This window comes from Vipera berus (genome assembly GCF_964194415.1).
Source record: "Vipera berus genome assembly, chromosome: 1".
NCBI classification, from domain to species: Eukaryota; Metazoa; Chordata; class Lepidosauria; order Squamata; family Viperidae; genus Vipera; species Vipera berus.
Window position 1 is genome coordinate 285566888 of NC_138202.1, and position 22585 is coordinate 285589472.

Here is a 22585-nt window from a genome sequence, read left to right on the forward strand (position 1 = left end):
ATGTATGGAGGTATCTCAAATGTAAGGTCACTAAAGCAGATATATATATATATACTGCTCAAAAAAATAAAGGGAACACTTAAACAACACAATGTACTGTATTTAATAGTAGGATGTCTTATTTTCTGTTCCCTTTATTTTTTTTGAGCAGTATATATATATATTATGCTTCTGTTGCAAAGCAAAAGTTGTCAGCTAAAAACAAACAAACAAGGGATGCTCTCAGTAGGATGCCTGGTGAAGGCAGTTTTGCAATTTCCTCAGAAGCATTATGGAAATGGATTTGTTGCTCCTCACCTCCAGGACATTTTCTGACTTCCCAGTTTAGCCTAGTCTAGTGCAAAGTACCAAACAGGGCTCACATTGCTTAACTTTCTCAAGATTAGCCAAGGTTGGATAATTCCTATTTTATGAAGAATGTCTTTCCAGCAAAGTTCTTTGGGTTAAACCCTCCTTTTTCAGGGAGGGCTTTCAACTAAGGATTTTCATTCTGGGTTAAAGGATTTCACTTCTCCCAATTCCTGGTGTCCACTTCCTTCTATTAGAAATGGGAAATCACCCAGAAGCTTTTGTATTTCCAAATCTCTAAAAATGCTTTGCCAGTATCAAAAGCCTTCCTTAATGTGATTTAGTTATCTTTCCAGCTGATTGTTCATTTTCTGGCCCAACTTAAAATCTCCTGATATCCCCCCCACCTGTTTTGCAAAATAACAATAATGAGGAAGAGCGATCAGAAGGTCGGCAGTTTGGCGGGTCGAATCCCGAGTGCCGCGTAGCAGAGTGAGCGCCTGTTACTCGTCCCAGCTTCTGCCAACCTAGCAGTTCGAAAGCACGTAAAAATGCAAGTAGAAAAATAGGGACCACTGCGGTGGGAAGGTAACAGCATTCCGTGCGCCTTTGGCGTCTAGACATGCCAGCCACATGACCACGGAGACGTCCTCGGACAAGCGCTGGCTCTTCGGCTTTGAAACGGAGATGAGCACCAGCCCCTAGAGTCGGAAACGACTAGCACGACTAGCACGCATGTGCGGGGGAACCTTTACCTTTACCTTACCTTATGAACAGAAAATGTATTTGCACAAACTAAACCTGGTATAAAGGTGAAATGGTGCCCAGGTAAATAGCAGCCCTACTCTTGCTTATTGTAACACCCTGATTTGTTACTGTTTCTGCTCAGCGGGTGCCTGTTTACAGTGTGGGAGGGAGGGAAATACTCTATTAGAGGCAGATATATTAGCATCTCAGATTAAAACCTTCAGAATTAAGCACAAACCCGCTATAATACTAGGATGCGATCAAACACCTTAGACCACTACAATATTTTGGAGCTAACTCTACGACGGTGACGCTTTAAGCCACTACTGTACCTAGTGTGAAAATGCCCCTAACAACTAAACTGCATTATAGCCTGGATCACGTGCGATAGATACCAGAAACACTTTTTATAGTAGCAGCTGCACTGGTTAAGTGGCTCAGATCTGGGGATTTACGAAGAGAGGATGTTCTGTTTCCGGAACGAAGTCGAAGAGAACTGCTGTTGCTACCTTCCTCTTTAATTAGACCGTCTCTGCCCCCCCCCCCCCACTCCATCAAACTGCCAAGAAGCAGCACGCTACACCACCTTGGATGTTTTCGAAGAGCCCCCAAAGCCTGATTGTGACGTAGCAGAGAACCTCCAACTCGTACGTCGATTGGCCGAAGGGAGCGGAGGCGGATACAGGACGTTGCTGTTTGTGTTTAAACGTTCCAGCGGGAGGGTGGGGTGAAGAGCGTGAAATAAAGAGTGTTTTTTTCCCCTCCTCCCGCCGGTGATCCATTCCTCGACTGGAGGGCGACCCCGCGGAGCAGCTTGGATTGGAAAGGCGGTTCGCGATGGGGCCGTCGCGGTGCGTGAAAAGCGAGTACATGAAGTGCTTTAAAGAACCGAAATGGGAGGCGTGCGGCCCCTGCTACCAGGAGTTACTGCGCTACCGCCTGAGTCGACGCCTCTTAGAACAGGCGCATCGGCCTTGGTTTTGGGACGATTGGGAACAGGACGGCAGCCTGAACGGAAGCGGCGACAGCGGCAGTTCCCCATCGTCCCAGGGCACTTCCAGCCCTCCAGTTGTCCGCCTGCCAGAGGAGGAAGCGGCGCGTCCTGCAGGAGAAACCGAAGTCCCCGGAGGAGATCTGGGTCTCGGCAGGATCGGCGCGCCTGGAGAGGATGAGGCTTCCAGTCGGGCGCCGGCGGAGCCCCCCGGCGGACCCGGTATGTGCTCCAATGCCTGGGGAATGAAGGACGGGGCCGGGATGTTGTTGTTGTTGTGGTGGTAGAATAACAGTCTCTTGGTGTGACTCAGTGGCGTTAATACAGTCGAGGCGGTGGGGCTCTGAGCCTTGGGCTCCGCAGCTCAGGGCTCTCTGCCAGGCTTTCAGAACAACAACAAAACAAAGCCGCGATCCGCGGCAGAATCGATCGGTGTCCCTGGAGGAACTCGGCAGTTGCCTAGGGCGACCAACGCGGTGGATCCGAGCGCAACGGCAGGTGGAAAGCGAGCTGCAGACAGGCTGGGCGCCAGCTGACATAGGAAACAAGTGCGATAGGCAAAGGGATACGAAAAAGCCCCAATTTGTCCGGATATGTGGTAGCTCTGATTGCCATCTCCTGCGCCCCTGAAGAGTATCCGATTCGTGGCCGCTACCCCTGCTCCCTGAGGAGCAGCTTGTGTATGCATAGACCGGGCACCACAGCAGCTCCGCTTCCTCAGATGTAACGGGTGGGGATGGGGGGGGGGAGAGAAAGCGCCTTCCTTAGGACTACGCAATGACCTTGAGCGGATCGCTAGGCCGTTTGCTTCGGGAAGACAGGCGGCGGCAATCGGTTTGGCTGTGAACGGGAGGAAGGGAAGGTGGGTGGGTGGGTGGGCTGGGAGCCAGATGGCCCGAGGACTCCCTTTTAGGGGGTCTCCTTCGTGCAGCGGAGCTGAACGTCTGTTTCTGAAGCGGGGAGCTGGGTTTTTAAATCAACCGAATTGCGAGGAGCGCGGAGGTTTGGCCTCGATTTACCGCTTTAACCCTTTGGTGCACGGCTGTGGATAGGAAACCGGTAGGCGTAAGGACCCAGCGGGCGCTCCTGGCGAGCTTGACGTTGTCGCTGAGCACGGATTATGGCCCGGTCTCCCTAATGAACCCATCTGTCGGGGAACAGGCGAAGGCGGATCTGCCTTTCTTTTCACAGGACGTTGCTTCAACGTCCCACTTGCAGAAACCCGACTGGTGGGAGGAGCAGAAAGAGAAGGTTTTGCTTGCTTGCCTGCCTGCCAGGCTGTGTGGGAAAGGTTAATCCAGGGGTCTTCAAACTTGGGCCTTTTATGATTTGTGGACTTCAACTCCCAGAATTCCTCAGCCTGTGTGCCTGGTTGAGGAATTATGGGAGTTGAAGTCCACAAGTCATAAAAGGGCCAGGTTTGAAGACCCCTGGGTTAATCCATATGGCTTGGATGATCTTATTGCAAGGTGGAGGCCGGCTAGTTTAAAGATCTGACCACCCAAAGGATGAACTGCTAAACTTTATTTCCTTCCCCCTCCTTTCATTTTTTGAGCTTCAACCCTAATTAGGATCCATTTTTCTCTCTCTCTGGGTGGAAGGAGAATATGTGGGTATACAGTTCTGGCCTTGTATTTGTTGCTATGTATTTCAGCATCTCCCTGAACTTAAAAGATCTTTCTTCAGCATAACTACTCTGTGCTTTGTAGATTAAACACTGTCAAATGGCCTTATATGAGTGGTAAAACAAGCTTCCTTTAAAGGAAAATAAAAGGTAAGCCCCCTTGCTTTCTCTAAGCCACAAAACTAACCATACTAACACAACTGACTGACTGCTCTGAATCCAAGCTGGGTGCAGATTAGGTTTTGAGAGCAATCGGTGCTAGAATCAATAGGCTTACTTGTGCCTAACTCTTAGCTTGGTTCACTTCCAGTCTCCAGAGTTTGACAATCTTAAAAGAAGATGGAACTGCCATTTATATGTTTGACAATGCCATTTCAGGACAAATTTTCTCAGGGCAGCTTAAAACAAATGCATTTAATACACCCATAGTTGGAATTATACCTCATAATGTGAAACCACATAGTTCATAAATAATCACCTGCACTTAATTTGAAATATATTTTAACCTAAGATGCTTCATCAGAACATCTAACAGCTATATGAAACTGATACAGCATACTAGTATCATGAAAATAATAGTAATAAATAGTAACAGTAATAAAGTATCTTATTTTCAAACTTGGCCAAATGACTGTCCAAGGATCTACTTCATATACAGAAATAGACAACTTCAAGGAAGTCATCAGAAAATTTGAGTATTCATTAATTTATGTACCTCATGCATCTCAGAATGCCAGACTATGCCAGCCTGCCTTTGACTAGGGAATTCATTGCTTTTGAAACCATTTTCTTGGTTTGCAAAATTGGCAGCACAACTTCCTACTTCCTAGATGGGAAGCATAGTGAACTGTATGTAGCTGTTAAATTTGTTTAACATAATTGAATACATAAACATCCCTCAACCAACCTCTCAAAACCTAGGGGAAAGAAACCCTAAGAAATCCCAATTTTGTGTCATGCATGCTTAGCTCTTTTCCCTAAAATAATTCAATGTGCCTTCCTGCTACTTTAATATTGTTCACAATGTTCTCAAACATATCTTTCATTGGCCTTATAAACCCACCCCATTGATTTGGTATATTTTTGGGGTCACTTGGACTTACAGTATATTAGCTATTGGAATAGGTCCACATAAAGTTTAGCTTCAGTCCATTTGGGAAATATATTGGAGAGACTAACACAATTTTTGCTGGCAGATAGAAATCAATTTTACAAATAGGCACTAAAATGCTAATGATCTGAAGTACAGTTCTCTTTTTATGAGATCTGCACAACATATAGGGTTATAAATGATAGTAGACAGAATAACTTAATCAGTGGGCAAATTTCAATATAGTTGTGCTAATTATTTAAGGATGATGTTATATGATACTAGCTTAGAAAGTATCCTTCCTCATAGTCTTTCAACAATAAGAATCACATTTATACAACATATACTCAACAAGTGCAGTGGGTTCTCAGATAAGATTGGTGATTTTCGAACTGAAAAACAGCTTGCTGCTTATGTAAGCCATTGCCATGGTAGCATGCATTCTAAAAATTGCATAAGCTTTTAGATGCCAGCCAAAAATAAGTAGGATTTGCAGACTTTTTTGTAGGAATTGTAACACAGCCCCGAGTGACAGCAGTCAAGATGGAAGACACTTTTTTTTTCTCACACAGGACAATCTGTGACCCCTCCTGATCTTCTGCCTGCTTGGGGAAAGTACTGGAATATTGTATAGCCATTTCTGGATGTCCTTTCTTTGCTGCTACAGCCTTACTGTTTGATTTAGAATCAGATCTACCTCTGGTTCACGTCTCCATTAACCCATGAGGTTTGGGGCAGTAATATCTCTCAGACTAACCTATCTCACAGGGTTGTTGGGACTTAAAGAAAATGGGAGGGATGACCAAGTTGTTGTCTCCTTGGGAAAGGGAAATTAAATGAATGAATAGGATACAAACAGCTAGTTCTCCCAAGGTCCAAATGTGGCAAAAGAGAGAGTTAAAATGGTCCACCTTGTATTTTAAGTCTGCAATGGTTATAAAGAGGGAGCCGTTTCCTTCGATTCCAAATCAATCAAAAGAGCTATGCTACAAAAGTAGATGGGATTTCTTGAGTGCAATTTGAACAGGCTAAAAACTCACTTCTCATTTTCCCCCCAGAGATTGATGGTCAGGAACAATCCGAAGGGAAGGCTGTTGTCAAGAAAGATGAAAGGAAAACTGCAGGAAAAGCAATCGGCAGTTCAACAAGTTGTCCTCAAAAGCAGCCTTTGAGTCAGAAGAATGCCTCTGGCAGGCAAAGTGACCGAAGACGAGCAAAAAGCCCACAAAGGACAGAAACGACATTGGGAATAAAACACCCATTTGCTTTATATGGCTGGGGTGAAAAGCAGACTGATACAGGCAGTCAGAAGACACACAACGTCCGGGCATCTGCTTCAGTAAATGAAGTAAGCGAAAGAAGTATGTCTTTTTAGGAAGTGTTTTGCCTAAATCTAAAACTTTAAGACACTGGCTATGGGATTCTGGGAATTGAAGTCCACACATCCTAAAAGTGTCAAGTTTGAAAAACACTGGTCTAGGTATTTGGCCTTACGCAAGCCCTGTGTTAGGTAGAGTATTTGCGGTCCCAGATGAACTAGTATTTTGCTGCTTCCCTGCCTTTGTGTCATGGGATGCTGAAGTCAGAAGTAAACTTGGCTTTTATTTTTTGAAATTTTATTTGTTGTGTTACTTATTGGATAAGATATCTAGGATGCTGTGCTCTCGATTTAGGATTGTGCCCCTCATATTGAAGTCCCTGTGTCTGAAGCTACTTTTGTACACCTGCTTTATAAGGGCAAGGCCACCTTTCTCAAATATATTCATACTGGGAGATGGAAAACTCTTTGGGATGTGGTTTTGCCTGCCCTTTTGACCTAGATGCAGTTGCTTGTTTGCTGCCTATGCGCTTGTCTAGAGCCACAAGGCCTATGTTGCCTTTCTGCTGGCCCATTATTCCAGGGTGAAAATAATTTTATTTTAATAATAATAATAATAATCCTAGAAGATTCTTTGTTCCAAATTTATTTTTCACTGTCTCTGCTATCCCTCATTCATGAACACAAATCTATGATCCACTGTAAGTGAAACTATGGGAAATACATGGTACCAGTAGATTGCTAGATGGCAACTCTGCTAAGCTATCAACCGACAATAGCAAAACCAAATACCAAAATCAAATACCAAAATCAAATATGGTACTTGGACAAGAGTAATTAACCAAAGAACGTATTCAGTCACACTTCCTCACACCCACAAACAGGCGATCCAGACACTGTTTACACAACACAAGGCAAGCCAACAGACACCAGGAAGGACAATTAAAATTGACCTTTTGACAGAGTCACACATTAGAAGCAGCACCTGCACGCACCTCCCTCCCCCCCCAAGGTCACACCACCACCAACAACAACAACTTTTTTGTCACTTTGAATGTACACCAATTGGCATACATCAAAATGAAATTTCGTTGCATACAGCTCTCAGAGGGTCACCAACTCCGATATACACTCCTTGTTTGCGGCCAGCTCAAGTTTCAGATCAGTCCATTTTAGTCTCTAGGGAGCGAACGATGGCAAACAGGACAGATGGAAACGGAGCTCCCTGTGGATTAGCCCTCAAATGAGTTTGTATTCCTGCAGGACAACCTCGCCTCCTTTTCTTTTTCTGATCCTGTCTCTTTCACCTTTTCCTTAAAGAGGCCAGTCCCCCTATAAAACAAACACTCTGTATCCTACTTTCTCTTGCCTTTTGGAATAAATGTATCACCACCTTTCTACCAGCAACGCGCCGTGTGTCCTGTTGGCTTGCCATATCCAGGCTCAGAAAAGGGACCCGGAAATTCTTTTTTAACATCAGATTGCCTGGATTTTTTTTTATTGTTAAGAATGCTGCCATTTTTGAAGTGTCCACAACTTAAAATTAAGTCCTTCGCTTCCCCGGCCCATAGCAATGTATTGAATTGGGTATAGAGGATGGAGAAACTGTTGCCTTGGTTATGGGGCAAGAATTTCCTGTGCCAGGCTTGCTTGCCTTCAAAGGGATAGGATCGGTGTACCTCCGATGCTTTTGGAGCTAAAAGGTTTTCTTCATCTAAATCTGTATTTATTTTTACATTATGATGCCTTTTAAAAGAGCTTCCCCAGGTCAGTTTGGAAATAACAGCCTTTCTGGGTCATATCCAAGCTTATCTAATTCCACTTCCCCTGCTGGCAAGCCCGTCCCCATGGGAAACCTGCAAGCAGTATCTGCAAGCCTGTTAATGTGCTTGATAAGGGAGGCATTGTCTTTCCCGTGTGTGTGTGTGTGTGTGTGTGTGTGTGTGTGTGTGTGTGTGTGTGTGTGTGGTGGGTGTGGGTGTGTGTCACACTGTAGATGTGACTGTTTCCTTGGGCTGTTAACATTTCTGGCTTAATCATAACACTGTGGTTACAAAGTAGGTCTAAATTCTTGTTGATTCTGGTTTAATGCAAACTTTTTTTGTTTTGTTTTTATTTTTTGGCTGCAATTTCAGTTCTGCTGTGGAAGGAACTCTCGGTGCTAGAATTATGACTTAGCCCCTATCAAAATCAGCATAAGATATATATGTAAAACAGCAGTCAGGATGAGGATGAGACAGGATGAGCGCAAGTTTAGGAATGGCACAAAACATTGAAGTACTGATGACACCTCCATGATAGGAACTTGAGTACCGTTGAGAAGCTGTAAGTTCTTGCAAAATAATGCTCCTCTGTGGAAATGTTAAGTTTGTTACTGTACTTCTGACAGCATTGTGGAGAAAAGAAAACAGAAAGAAAATACATGTAACAACTATATATCAATTAAACCTCTATGCTAGGATAATCAACTAAAAGCCTTGGTGGAGCAGTGGGCTAATGCCTCCTTAAGTAACACCAGCTGCCTGCAATTAGTGCAGGTTCGAGTCCCACCAGGCTCAAGGTTGACTCAGCCTTCCATCCTTCAGAGGTAGGTAAAATTCAAGGTACTAGTAATGGTGTTTAAAGCCCTACATGGCAGGGGTCCGGAGTACCTTAGGGAACACCTGCTGCCGGCATCAACTTCCCTTCGCCCTGTGCGTTCACACAGAGAGGGCCTCCTCAGGGTGCCACCGGTCAGAGAATGTTGATTGGTGGCCCCCAGGGGGAGATCCTTCTCTGTGGGCGCCCCGGAGCTATGGAATCAGTTACCGGTTGAGCTCCGGATGGCGCCCGATCTTCGCTCCTTTCGCCGCAATCTAAAAACATACTTGTTCGAACAAGCCGGCCTGGCCTGATGGGGGATTGGTGGGGTTTTTTACTGTCATTTTATTGGGGTTTTAATATGTATTGATTGTTTTTAGTGGGCATGTATTTAATCATTTTTTAATTTTTGTAATTCTGTATTTTTATTCTTGCCCTGTTCACCTCCCTGAGTCCTTCGGGAGAAGGGCGGTATAGAAATATTATTAAATTAAATTAAATTAAATTAAATTAAATTAAATTAAAATGAGGACCCAGATTGTTGGGGGCAATAAGCTGACTTTGTAATAATGCCGCTTGGGGGGGGCGAAAGCCCTAATAAGCAGGCATATACATAGAATGAAGGCTACTGCTAAGCACACTTGATTTGTGCTTTAGATTGTAAGCCGCCCTGAATCTTCAGAGAAGGGCGGGATATAAATGGGATTAAATAAATAAATAAATAAAAATTAATAATAGCATGTTAGGTAAAGATTAGGTATAACTTGAACAAATTTCCCAAAATCCATGTGATGTAATGGCGATTTCTACTTAAGTAAAATTAGTGGTACTACAGTAAGGACTGATCAAAAGGTATCCATTTTTGCTCTGAAAATGTGAGAGACTGGAGTTTGACAGAGGAGTACTCTCATATAGTATTTTTCAACAGATAAGGTATTTGTACAAGACAGTGGGAATTCAGCCAACTGTATTTCAACTTCATAGGTTCAATTATTAAATATTGTAGGTCAGGGATCCTCAACCTTGGCAACTTTAAGACTTGTGGATTTCAAAGCTGGCTGAGGAATTCTGAGAGTTGAAGTCCACAAGTCTTAAAGTTGCCAAGGTTAAGGACCCCTGCTGTAGTTTATTGTTTCTGCTCTTTCCTGTGAGTTAGCCTGCCAGCTAGGACATCTTCTAATAATGATATTTTTTACGTTCATCCAAATTAGGAAATTTAATAGCTTAGAAACAAAGGGGAATGTAAAATGAAATTGAAGTAAGTTGATTATATTATCTTGTTCTTTAGCTATTAACCACAGCTTTCTGGTTTGGAAAACAATAGGCCAAAAAGTGCTCTTAACAGAAGAGCTTCTTGGTTGTAGTTGGCTTAGACCAAGAAGCAGATACATGGGTGAAGAAATTCGTATTTTGACTTATTAAGCTGAAATATGATTATCCAAGCATGCACAATATTCCCTAAAATATTTTACTGACTGAATAAAAGCAGAGCTATCCATGACTAAGATCTTTTGCCCACCTTTAAAATATCAGTTGATCTTATTTAAGTAATGTCCATGCCGTATGTTCATAACTATGTGAAAAGCTTAACAAACAAGCATTGTATGTGTTTTTGATTCAGGCACAATCTTAAATAAGAGTAAATACTATACAAGGGAAATAATCTATCAAGGAAGTTGTAACTTGAATACAAGGCAGGAAAGCCCCTTCTTCAATTCCTAATCTGTGAGAGTCAAGTACCCAGATAATAAAATCTGAACTTTAGGGTGGATTCAGACAGCAAACTGTTCTGCTGCAGAATTCTGCAACTTTAAGGATTAAAATGTATAGACAATTTGTGAACATGGATCCCAGTTGATCACTGCTCCCCCCCTAATTTTTTTTTACACCTAGATGACATACATGCTTTCTGTAGTTATGAATGTTGCAACTCTTGGTTTATCAACAGGTGACTGAAATCCACACTGGTGAAAAGTCAGTTCATATGGATAAAAGGAATCCAGCAAATTTGGTACTAGTTTTAGATATATTGGGAATTTAGGAATCAGTTTGGGCCATATTAAAGTATTGATCACTGTGAAAATTATATTGCTTTTGCTTTTACGTAGACCCAGAATTAGCCCTGGTATTCTTAAAGTACTTCAGCATCTTCCGTGTTAAGATACTAATTATATGTTTATGGAGATTCTCAGTCATCCAAGTCATAGTTGTCCCAAAGGTGCTTTTTCAAAAGGCAACTGGACAGTCCAGTTGCCTTTTGAAAAAGCACCTTTGGGACTACAATGAGGGAATAAATTATTTGATCCCCTGCTGATTTTATACATTTGCCCACTGGCAAAGAAATGATCAGTCTATAATTTTAATGGTAGGTTATTTTAACAGCGAGAGACAGAATAACAACCAAAAAAATGCAGAAACACACATTTCAAAAAAGTTATAAATTGATTTGCATTTTAATGAGTGAAATAAGTATTTGACCCCTTTGCAAAACATGACTTAGTACTTGGTGGCAAAACCCTTGTTGTCAATCACAGAGGTCAGACGTTTCTTGTAGTTGGCCACCAGATTTACACACACTTTAGGAGAGATTTTGTCCCATTCCTCTTTGCAGATCCACTCCAAGTCATTAAGGTTTTGAAGCTGACATTTGGCAGCTCGAGACTTCAGCTCCTTCCACAGATTTTCTATGGACCTTTCTATTAAGGTCTGGAGACTGGCTAGGCCACTCCAGGACTTTAATGTGCGTTTTCTTGAGCCACTCCTTTGTTGCCTTGGCCGTGTGTTTTGGGTCGTCGTCCTGCTGAAATATCAGTCCACGACCCATTTTCAATGCCCTGGCTGAGGGAAGGAGGTCCTCACCCAAGATTTGATGGTGGCCAACTACAAGAAACGTCTGACCTCTGTGATTGTGAACAAGGGTTTTGCCACCAAGTACTAAGTCCATTGTCGCTTTGATGTGGTGAAGTTGTCCTGTCTCCTTAGCAGAAAAACACTCCCAAAGCATAATGTTTCCACCTCCATGTTTGACAGTGGGGATGGTGTTCTTGAGGTCATAGGCAACCTTCCTCCTCCTCCTCCAAACACGGCGAGTTGAGTTTATGACAGAGTTCGATTTTGGTCTTATCTGACCACAACACTTTCACCCAGTTCTCCTCTGAATCATTCAACTGTTCATTGGCAAACTTCAGATGGGGAGATTGACAGTCATTTTGTGTTTTTTCCATTTGCGAATAATCACACCAACTGTTGTCGCCTTCTCACCAAGCTGCTTGGAAATAGTCTTGTAGCCCATTCCAGTCTTATGTAGGTCTACAATCTTGTCCCTGACATCCTTGGACAGCTCTTTGATCTTGGCCATGGTGAAGAGTTTGGGATCTGATTGATTGATAGCTTCTGTGGACAGGTGTCTTTTATACAGGTAACAAGCTGAGATTAGGAGCACTCCCTTTAATAGAGTGCTCCTAATCTCAGCTCATTACCTGTATAAAAGACACCTGGGAGCCAGAAATCTTGCTGATTGATACTTATTTCACTCATTAAAATGCAAATCAATTTATAACTTTTTTGAAATGTGTTTATTTTGGATATTTTTATTGTTATTCTGTCTCTCACTGTTAAAATAAACCTACCATTAAAATTATAGACTGATAATTTCTTCGTCAGTAGGCAAACATACAAAATCGGGGGGGATCAGCAAGGGATCAAATAAATTTTTCCCTCACTGTAACTAGTAAAATTTACTCTATAATACAAGTAGAATCTAGTGTATGAAACATGCACAAAGTAATGAGATGAAGTTTTGAGTACTTTGGAATACAGCATTATTTTCTGCAGAGTTTTAAAAAATAGAGAGTTAATATTGGATTTAGCAGCAAAGATATTGCACTTTAAACCGCATCTATCTCCTAGACTTTTTTTTTAAAAGTAAAGGAACATTGTTTTTCTTAAGGAAAAGGGCACTAAAACAAGTTCCCTAGCCTACAGTATTTTTTTAATGGAATAGTACTATTATTTCATAATATCATATGTATTTAAATTTTATGTGTTTTTATCCAGATGTCTGTACGTCCAATGCTAATTTATAGGCACAGTTCATCTATTAATATTCTGGTTTTTAATTTTATTTTTATCTTAGGAACATATCTATTCAGCATGTTTATTTCTATGATTTCTGGACTTTTGGAATAAATAGTTCTTTTAATTTTCCCTTTAGGTCCTCTCATAATGTAGCTAAAATTATTAATTATGATACCGATAGTCTTAATTATATTGCAGTTATTTTGATTGGGAACTATTCAGAGTTGGTTGAAAGATAGATGGCTATATAAATGTTTAAAACAAATAAAAAATAAAGCAACCAGGCAGTGCTAGTAAATATGAAAAGAAATCCTAGCATACAATATCTATTGGTTGGTAGCTCCAGGGATAATCGTTCACAAAATCCAAAAGTAGAATACATCGTACTTTCCGTATTTTGTGCAAATGATATGAGGTAGGACTAACAATTGAATTTAAGCCACCTCTTATGAGTGAAATGTTCATAAAAGGAATCTATATAATGCAGTACTTTTCAGACATGGAAACTTTAAGATGTGTGAAATTGCTGGTTTGGGAATTCTGGGAGCTGAACTCCACACATCTTAAAAGTTGTCAAGTTTGAAAAACACAGATATATTGAAATTCCAAATTAGTATTTAGAAGGCTGTTTTAGGGTGACTTTCATCAAGTGATTTCAAAGTTGTATTTTCTACAAACACCCCCCCCCAACTTTTAAATTGTCTCTGCAGATACACGAGTCTGCATTAAGAGCAAAGAACAGAAGACAAGTGGAAAAAAGGAAAGTACCACAAAGACGGATACACACAGCAGAAGTAGAAAGAACATGGAGAACCAAGCCTTCAGGTCCAGACAATCCATGGATGACAGAATACATGAGGTGTTACTCAGCACGAGCTCGGTGATTGGACTTCTACTTTTTTAAAAAATTCAGAGTGCTTTGAAAATGACCAGGACATCAGTAGAAAACTCCAGACTATTATGCAAGGGTTTTCTATTTTTTACAGATGGGTTTTTTTCCAGCAGTTTGTTACATTTATTTATATTTTGACTACTTAGCCTTTGCAGCAGAAGAGGATCCATATTGATGAGAACTGTTTACCAATATAGGTCCCTTACTAGATTTATTTATTTATTTTAAAAGGAAAATGTCAAGAATTGACCTTCATCTAAAAAACTTAACAGTGAGTAATAATTTTTTTAAATAAAGCAACTCAATATTTTCTTGAAATGGCTTTCTTCTCTATAGTTACTGAATATACCAATCCTGTGCCAATAGAAAACTGGTTGCACTAGAGTTACATTGAAAGCATCCAGCTTTCAGTGCAATTTATTGTAAAAATAATCATGAAAACTTGACAGCAACTGATTTGTAAAGATTCTTTCTGAACAAATGAAGGTCTCATTAAATTATGATATGAGCTGATTGGCAATAATTTATAAAAGGACTGCATACTTTACAAACTAGCAGGTAAAAAATGTTTTGTGGAAGCTGACCATTGGATTCCTTAGACAAATCATTGGTTTCTTCTCTGGAGCTGCCAAAATGAGGTTGTCATTTATACAGCTTAATAAAATCACAAAGAGCACTAAAAGACATGAGTTTTTGCAGAGTATCTGTGAAAAATCTATACCTGGAAATGTTAGGTGCGCTTTTAGAACACAGAAAAGTTTCTCCTTTTAGATGTATAGTGACTTTTGAGATTTGCATTCCTGCTGTAGATGTTGTGACAATACAAAATTGAACATTTTGCTGCAATAGATTAGTAATATCCTGTGACTGTGGTTTTGAACATTTGCTATCACGAACCCATTGTACCAAATGACAAAGACAATCAATAATTGTGATGGACTAATGAGTAGTTTGTAGAAAGTAAATGGTTTTAAACTTTTTTTGTAGTAAAATATTTCATTTTGAGTGGTCTTAAATACATTCAGTGAACAGTTTTATTAGATAAGGCTTCTGCACAGTGACCTGTATAATGTTAAAATTCTGGATTTGTTTCATTTGCCTGTTTAATCAAGCTGGGGTATATTCTGTGTCAAGACTCAGGTGACATTGCAAATTTTGCTGTACTCCAATGTATCACATATTTCTGGGTTTTTTTAAAGTGATTTTTCTATACAGGAAGAAGCCATTGGCAATCATGAAAGTGCAACATACTTGAAAGATTGTACCGCAGAATGAAACTACCGGTACTTGTGATTTTTAACTTTGAAATAAAAGATTTTTCAGTCTCAGTAATTGTTTTTTCAGATCTTGAAAAAAATTGGATTTAAAGATACAGCAAATACAGATCTTTGTAAAACCTGTCATTAATCAGCAACAGTAAGATCTTAACTAACTCATTTTTCAACTCATTTTTGTGCAGAACAAACTGTTCATTCTGAAGAATAGGATATATTCATTACATTTAGATCCTGTCTTTCCAGGAGCCAAGAAAAAGCCTGCATTCATTGCATTGACTTTCCATTTTTCCTGCAAATTACCCTATGGATGAGGGCCTGGGACCCCCGCCCCCAACAGATCCAAAGTTATCTAGTGAGCTTCCAGTGTTGTGGAAAGTGAAACTGATTTCCATTCCAACAATTCAACTACTGTATTACAAGTGTTATTTGACCTCTTCTATAGTTGCATGTAGTGGCTTTATTTCCATCTACAGATATATGTAATTGAACTTTTTTTTTGAACGGTAATTTGTTTCTTCAATCTTCAGTGTATCTAATTAATGAATTTGAACAATACGTGGCTTCAGCATAAAATGACTATCGTATGCACCAGAGGAAGGCTAGAAAATGTCAAGAAAATCCTAGGGCTTGAAAAAGTACAAAACCCACACCCCAAAGGGCATCTTCAGTACCAGCTTTTTGAGAATAGAACATGTACTGTAACTATACACTCCTGATTAGGGAGAAGTTGGAACAGAAGGGAAAAAAAAATATCTGGAGAAATAGAACAAGCGCTTGGCTGAACACTGTTTCAATCTGCTGATTAGATGATTATTTTTGTTTAATAAGTTTCAGTATGGGAACACAGTCATAAAATAAAGCGTCTCTATCTAAATGCTGATTTATGCAATTGTGGTTCTTCCAAACAGTGGGTCTGTGCAGCTTTCAGTTGGCAAATGCATGAACTTGCAAATGGCACTTTATGTATATCAACTATTCCAACTGATGTGTACTTTAACATAGTGTGCACTGTAGATATTTGCCTCTGTATGTACCTGTGTTCAAATATTTTTCCATATCTCAATTGAACAATTATTCTTTTATTTAATGCATTTCTTACTCACTTTTGAAGAACGGTCTTCCTAACTGGAGCAAATGACCACTAATGAATGCCTTTTTCTTTCTCTCTCTTTACCATAGTAACAAGTGAGTGTCTTTAATAAATTAAAGTTGCTTTTTCCCCTCAAGCTTCTCACGTGAAATCTATATTTACCACTTATGCTCTGGTAAGCCATAATATATAAATATGAACACTAGTGTTGGTTAAAACACAGTAGTAAATTAAGTAGATTTTAGGTGTCAAGAAGTTTCCTCATGTCAACCTTAATACCAGCAGAAAAATAATGGGATGTATCACAATATCCCTGCTGCTTGAAATACAGCCATTTCCCTAAAAACTGCTACAAAATCCTTGCTAGGTGCATTCTCCCCAACCCTAGCAGTGGTGCCTGTTTCAGATGGAAATCACTAATCTTAAACAGTGGTGGAGCAGTGGGCTAATGCCTCCTTAAGTAACACCAGCTGCCTGCAATTAGTGCAGGTTCGCATCCCTCCAGGCTCAAGGTTGACTCAGCCTTCCATCCTTCCGAGGTAGGTAAAATGAGGACCCAGATTGTTGGGGGCAATTAAGCTGACTTTGTAATAATGCCGCTTGGGGTGTGTGTGAAAGCCCTAATAAGCAGGCATATACATAGAATGAAGGCTACTGCTAAGCTTGTAAGCCGCCCTGAGTCTTCGGAGAAGGGCGGGATATAAATGGAATTAAAATAAATAAATAAATAAAAATAAACAGTAAATGCATTTAAAGTGAACTATAGACATCTACTGAAATCTTTATTCCAGAATGGCATTAAAGATGAGCTGTACATTTTTTCTCTTAAGTGCATCTAGAGTGACCATGCCAGAGATAAAATGTTCTGTATTGGCTCATGGAAGTAAAGCATACATTCTACTGGCATTATTTCTTTCCCATCAACTTTGGGAGGAATCTTATATGGGGCTCTATCAGTTTAGGGTTAACTGGACCGGGATAATAACATAGTTCTTCAAGAAGCATACGGTAGCTCAAAGTCAAACTACAGTTTGTAGCTGGGCCGGATTAATGAGCCCTAGGACTTGCTGATCAAAGGGAAGGCATTTTCACCGAAAGCCATAAATTTGAGTGTCACTGTTCCTATATATACAATTAATTTAAAAAAAGAATGAAGGGGTAAAAAGGTTAGAAATCAGAGGTACCATATATATTTTCTCAATTATTGGGAGCACTGAAATCACTTTAAAGCCTGAAAAAATTAAGCTTGGAGCAGTATGTGAGTTAGAATGTTTCTAAATGGTATGTGTTTTTCATATTTTTGTGGTCTTAAATGTAACTACTCACATGATTATGAGAATAAAAATGATTTGAAAAATTCAGACAAATCACATGGCTGTATTTAAATTATATATAAGAAGTCAACTATGTTTGAGAAAAAAATGTGAAAGGTTTCAGAAATTTTAGAGATTAGACACCTCTCTTTCTTCACCACTTCTCCCTTAACTAGTAGGCTCATTTCACTTTAATTAGAAAAGTTATTCTACTATTAATAGGTAAAATAGACCAGATAAACCTTCATCAAATGGTTCCATGTTTATTTCCAGACTAGGAACAATGATCCGCATCCAAATGACAATAGGCTGCATGCATGATTCAAGATGTTAGCTTGTTCCACAAAGCATATCACTGCAGTGTTTGTTATATTGCATCAACTGTCACAATGCAAATGACACCATTTGCATAACATGCAAATGATGAATATTGCATCATTTTCATGAAGACATTATACAAATTGCCAAGGAAATGAGATTCATTGCATGCAAAGCCCATTGAATTGAGTTTTCACCATATGCTGAGTTTAATAGTTATCTAATATTCAGAAAGTTTATGCTTAATATACGCAGTTTATCAAAATTGCCAGCGGAATCGCCAAGAGAAAATATTGGTTAGAATTCAGTATTTGTACCACATTCTTCTCATCTTTTTTGACTTCTAAAATAAACCAGGAATGTACTATTTTTATTTAGCACTGTTTTTCTTAAATGACAGAAAAAAGTCCTTTAAAGCTGTTTATTCATCAATTCACCTGATTTTCGTGGTAGGGTTGATCACAAGTCATACAGTCATATGAAAGTTTTAAAACAAAACTGGCCTGTTTAGTTTTCAGGAACATGCAATGGTGCCAAAGACTATTTTTTCTTGTATTGCCCAAGGGAAATGATGTGACTCTACCAAGAAAACAAAAACTCTTCAAGATTGGATTCTGAATTAACAAAAAAGAAGCTGCAATTAGTATAGAAATTAATTAGTAAGGACAACCTTTGGTAAAACAGATCCATTCTGTGTACAGGTAGTACTCAATTTAACAATTGGCGCCACAATTTCTGTAGTTAAGCAAGGGGCTTATTCAGTGAGTTCTGCCCAATTTTATCACCTTTTTTGATATGGTTGTTAACTGAATCACTGTTAAGTGAATGATGCAGTTGTTAAGCAAATCTGGCTTCTCCGATTAACTTTGCTTGCAGAAGCTATCTGGGAAAATTATAAATGGTGATCACTTGATTCCTGGATGCTACAATCACTATAAATCCATGTTGGTTGCCAATGCCTGAATTTTGATTATGTGACTGTGGGATGCTGCAACAGTTGTAAACGTGAGGACCAGTTGTTAAACCACTTTTTCCAGTGCTGTTGTAACTTTAAATGGTCATTAAATAAATGCAAGTTTTAAGTCAAGGACTGCCTGTAATTATAGCAAATGACACACAGACATTATGTACAATATTGCACTTGTCTTCATAACTGTCAGGTTTCCCAAAGCTCTTGGACTTAAGTTGTGGTTTGAAATCTGCATTTGCAGCAGGGGGTTGTTCAGTAAACATAGTAAAGTCTTATGTATTATGTATTCCTCTTCACAGGAATTAAATGTAGAAAAATTGAGTTGGGTGTACAGTTATAGGAAGTGAATGCATATGTCGCACAAGGGAGATGTTACATTTCTGTAAAATTAAGCAGAACAGTAAAATCTTCATAGTTTAGAAACCATGCATTTTTATGTATACTATAAAATGTGCTTTTATAATGCTGAAACTCCTGGAGTTCTTACTTCCAGAATTAAGCTAACAGAGGTAGCAATTCAGCACCCTTGAATCGCAATAAAAACTTGCAGTATTCCCGTTCCAGAAGCAGGTGCCATTTGGAAGAGGCCAAAATTCTGGCATCCAAAATGGCCCCGGCTTCCAGGATGGCACCTTGTGGCCTCTACGTAGAAAGGCTGTGCGGTGGTTTGGCTGCTCTCCTTCCTGAAGGCCATCTTAAGAAAAGATAAGTAAAGTGAAGAGTGATAGGGGGTAGGCCCAAGGGTGATTGTTGGTGTGGGGCTGCTGCAGCGTCCCTGCGGTCAATCATAAGGGTGGGCAGATTGCCAAGCACCCACATTTTGTTCAGTGACCACAGAGGCGCTGCGCTGACTGTAATATTGAACACAGGACATAATTCCCTTTGTTTAGTGCTGTTGTATTTTTGAATGATGACTGAATAGACAGTCTTAAGTCAAGGGCTACCTGTATGTGAAAGTTGGTGCTAGCAAATTTCATATTAAAAGGAAAGCACAGGATTTTCAATGCCTTATATTATTGGTTGGCTCTGTTTCCTTCTGGGTTCAATTCAAGGTGCTGATTATTCCCTTTAAAGCCCTATATGGCAGGAAACCAGGGTTATTTCCAGGACCACCTCTTCCTGTCCTACTAGATCAGAGGGTAGGCATGCTCCTGGTCCCTTCCTTTAAATATTGCCATAGGATCTAGGAAGTGCACCCTTTTCATGTCAGCTCTTGCTCAATGGAATACTCTTCCCCCAGAGGTCCAGCAGGCCACCACCCTTTTAACCTTCTGAAAAGCACTTGAAGAGGTGAGTTTTCCCTCAAGAACTGGGATCGGGTGAGATTGTTGGAATGAATTTGCTGTGGGCTGCATTACAAAGTTTAGCTGTTAACATTTTAATTTAATTGTAGATAGAGTTTTATTTTGGGGTTGGGAGTTGTTCAGTTTGGTTCAAGATAAGCAGCTATATAAACTTTGTAAATGAAGAAACAAAAGCATATGCAATGGAAAGCCAGTGCCTGAGAGTTTTAATATTTATCCAGCTAGTATTTTTCTCTAAAAATTCAACTTATAAGAAAAAAGTGAGAAAGATTTAGGGAAAATTTGTGGATGTGAAAAAGAATGGATCACATCTTATCTTGCCCTAGAGATTCCTTTCAATTCTACATTTAGATTAATACACGTGCACAGCTGATTTTGATATAAGCAGGTCTGTAGCATATCAATACTAAAAAAGCCAATGTTTTAAGAACTGCAGCTATAGTTAATGGAACAACGCTAACTTTAGCTCCAAAGGAACAGTTCTTATCTAAGCAAGCAAAGTAGAGTTTGGGAAATGCCATCATAAATTATGACTCCTTTTAGATTCACAAGTGGGTGAGGGGAGAAACAAAAGGAAAGAGAAATCCTCCCACAGCATACTTACATATAAGCACAAATTGTGATGCTGCGAGGTCTCCATCACAAACACTGCTAGCAATAGGAAAGACATTCATTTCTGCATAGTAATGATAGGAATCCTCAATGTTTTTTTGTCCTTTTCCCCCACTATCTTCCTCTACTCTTCATTTCCTAGGCTACTCAGTGTTAAGACCAAAGCAAAACATTTATTGCATTTTATTCCACATGTTTTAAAGCAAATATTACTGTACATGAAAGTTCAGAGGAAAAACTGTAATAGCAATGTGTAGGAAGACTACAAGAATGCCAATGGCCAAGACCTGGTATTGGTCTTCCCTGAAATTTAAAACACAAGGTTACTTTACAATAGTTCTAAAAGGGGTGGTGGTGGGGAGAAAGGACGGCCAATGATACATAATAGATGGATCCAGGAGATCCACTTAGGTGGAAAGTATCTCCAAGCTTCTTTGGATTCTTTTTCATCTTAAGAAAGCATTAGCAAATCCACAATAAAAGAGGCAAAAGTGTTTCTTGAAAGCCATTCAAAACATCCATGCTGTTTATACTCATGCTATAAACTCAATACACATCAATATAGATACTCATGCTAGTAAAAGATTTTTTCCATTTCTTTCAATTGTTAAGTACCAGAATTCAGATTTTGTTCTAGAGCAACATACTCTTGCGATGTGATTTATTTGCCAACATCAGTACACTTTATTCTTGTTGACTTTAGCTTTTTAAAAACAAATTGCTACAAGTGAAGATTCCCATTTATCTCAAATCATTTTATATTCTTAACATTAACTTGTATAACCCGTATAATCAATTCACCATGACCACAAAGACCAAAACCAATTTCATCCAGATGTCCATTAAAAAAACATGACCCATGTTTTATCACAGAGGGATTATAAATTTGGTGGACAGGTAGAAATTTCTTTACAAGTGGGAATCTATGCATATGAATGATGGAACGCATCCCTAACAATGATCAATTTATGCTATCTTTCTTTTATTTTAGATACCAGGCAAAATCTGACTACATATTCCTTCTTTTGGTACTCAGTTTAATTTTCCTGTACTGTTTTGTAACAATAACAATAATGATTAGTAAAGTATTATGAACTTTAGTCTTAATGTCTGGCTACTAGACTTTGTTTGCAACTCCTGAAATATTTCGTATTGCATGGGCTGTTAAGACTTTCACTGTTTTTTCCTCCAAAGTTATTTTTTGTTACAAAAATGCCCTGGATGATATTAGGATGAGGGATGCCCATATTTCAATTAAACAAATTTAAAACAAAACAGCTGATAAGAGAAAAGTGCTTACGTCTTTCCTTGTTGGCTAACCAGTGACCACTGAAAATGACCTGCAGGTTTAATTACACTCATCACCTCACTGTGGCTGCACTTCAAATATACAAAGAATGTTCATGTCGATTCATCTATTTTGGCTCTAAGGCAGTAAGTTTAACTGACATTAATACTAATATTTACATTTCAGGTAAAAGGCAGCTGAAAAGCTGCTTTTTAAATGGATATGGAAGCAATAATTTTTTCCCCTTGCTCGTCCACATAAAAACTTTCAATTATCCAGAATTCTCATATGCTGCCTCAGTTTCCAAAACCAGAAATGGTGCTCTTCAAATATATTAGGAATATTCAAAGAGGCCACAGCCTCTTCAGCAAAGTCAAAATTTCATATTCCCAAGGGATATCCATTAGTCTATTATGAAAGCAAAATGGTTTTCTTTCAGCGGCACAGATTTTCATGAGAAGATGGAGCTTTGCACAGGTTTACCATAGAAATATATAACTTTGTCTAGTCCAGTTGCATTTCTAGATTAAGCTTCCACAAACTTACAGTTTATAAAAGGAATAGGTATTAAAGGAATTCTCTTTTAGATGGAACTATCCTACTTTTCATTAAAATTATTTTTAACTGAGTATAATCTGAACAAACCTATATGTAGAAATTATTTTAATTTTTTTTTAAAAAAAATCAGATAATGGTGATTGACAATTTCAAACACTTTTCTGGAGGGAAAAAAAGACGGCATTATCTTTTTACCTGAAACTACAATTCTTAGTTGCAGTCTAAAATGTAAAAAGTAAAATAAAAAA

At 39.3% G+C, this 22585-nt stretch overlaps 1 protein-coding gene across 2 annotated transcripts; it reads left to right on the top strand.

Moving 5' to 3' along the window:
- Positions 1-1790: 1790 nt before the first annotated feature.
- Positions 1791-16348, top strand: CCSAP (centriole, cilia and spindle associated protein). Of its 2 annotated transcripts, XM_081312685.1 has the most exons (4): positions 1791-2248; positions 5799-6088; positions 13426-13595; positions 13839-16348. In XM_081312685.1, exons 1-4 carry the CDS (start codon positions 1873-1875, stop codon positions 13900-13902), a joined length of 900 nt encoding a protein of 299 aa, XP_081168811.1. In that variant the 5' UTR covers positions 1791-1872; the 3' UTR covers positions 13903-16348. The 2 variants fall into 2 exon arrangements, 1 of the variants encoding a protein (XP_081168811.1); XR_014024488.1 differs by lacking the exons at positions 1791-2248; positions 5799-6088; positions 13839-16348 and adding exons at positions 7996-8383; positions 10587-10649 and having other exon boundaries at positions 13426-13553.
- Positions 16349-22585: the final 6237 nt, after the last annotated feature.

Excerpts from the sequence above, each read along its gene's own strand:
- CCSAP (XM_081312685.1), top strand. The coding sequence starts at position 1,873 with ATGGGGCCGTCGCGGTGCGTGAAAAGCGAGTACATGAAGTGCTTTAAA. Across the intron at positions 2,249-5,798 it reads GGAGCCCCCCGGCGGACCCG|AGATTGATGGTCAGGAACAA; the intron begins GTATGTGCTCCA and ends TTTTCCCCCCAG. Across the intron at positions 6,089-13,425 it reads CATCTGCTTCAGTAAATGAA|ATACACGAGTCTGCATTAAG; the intron begins GTAAGCGAAAGA and ends TTGTCTCTGCAG.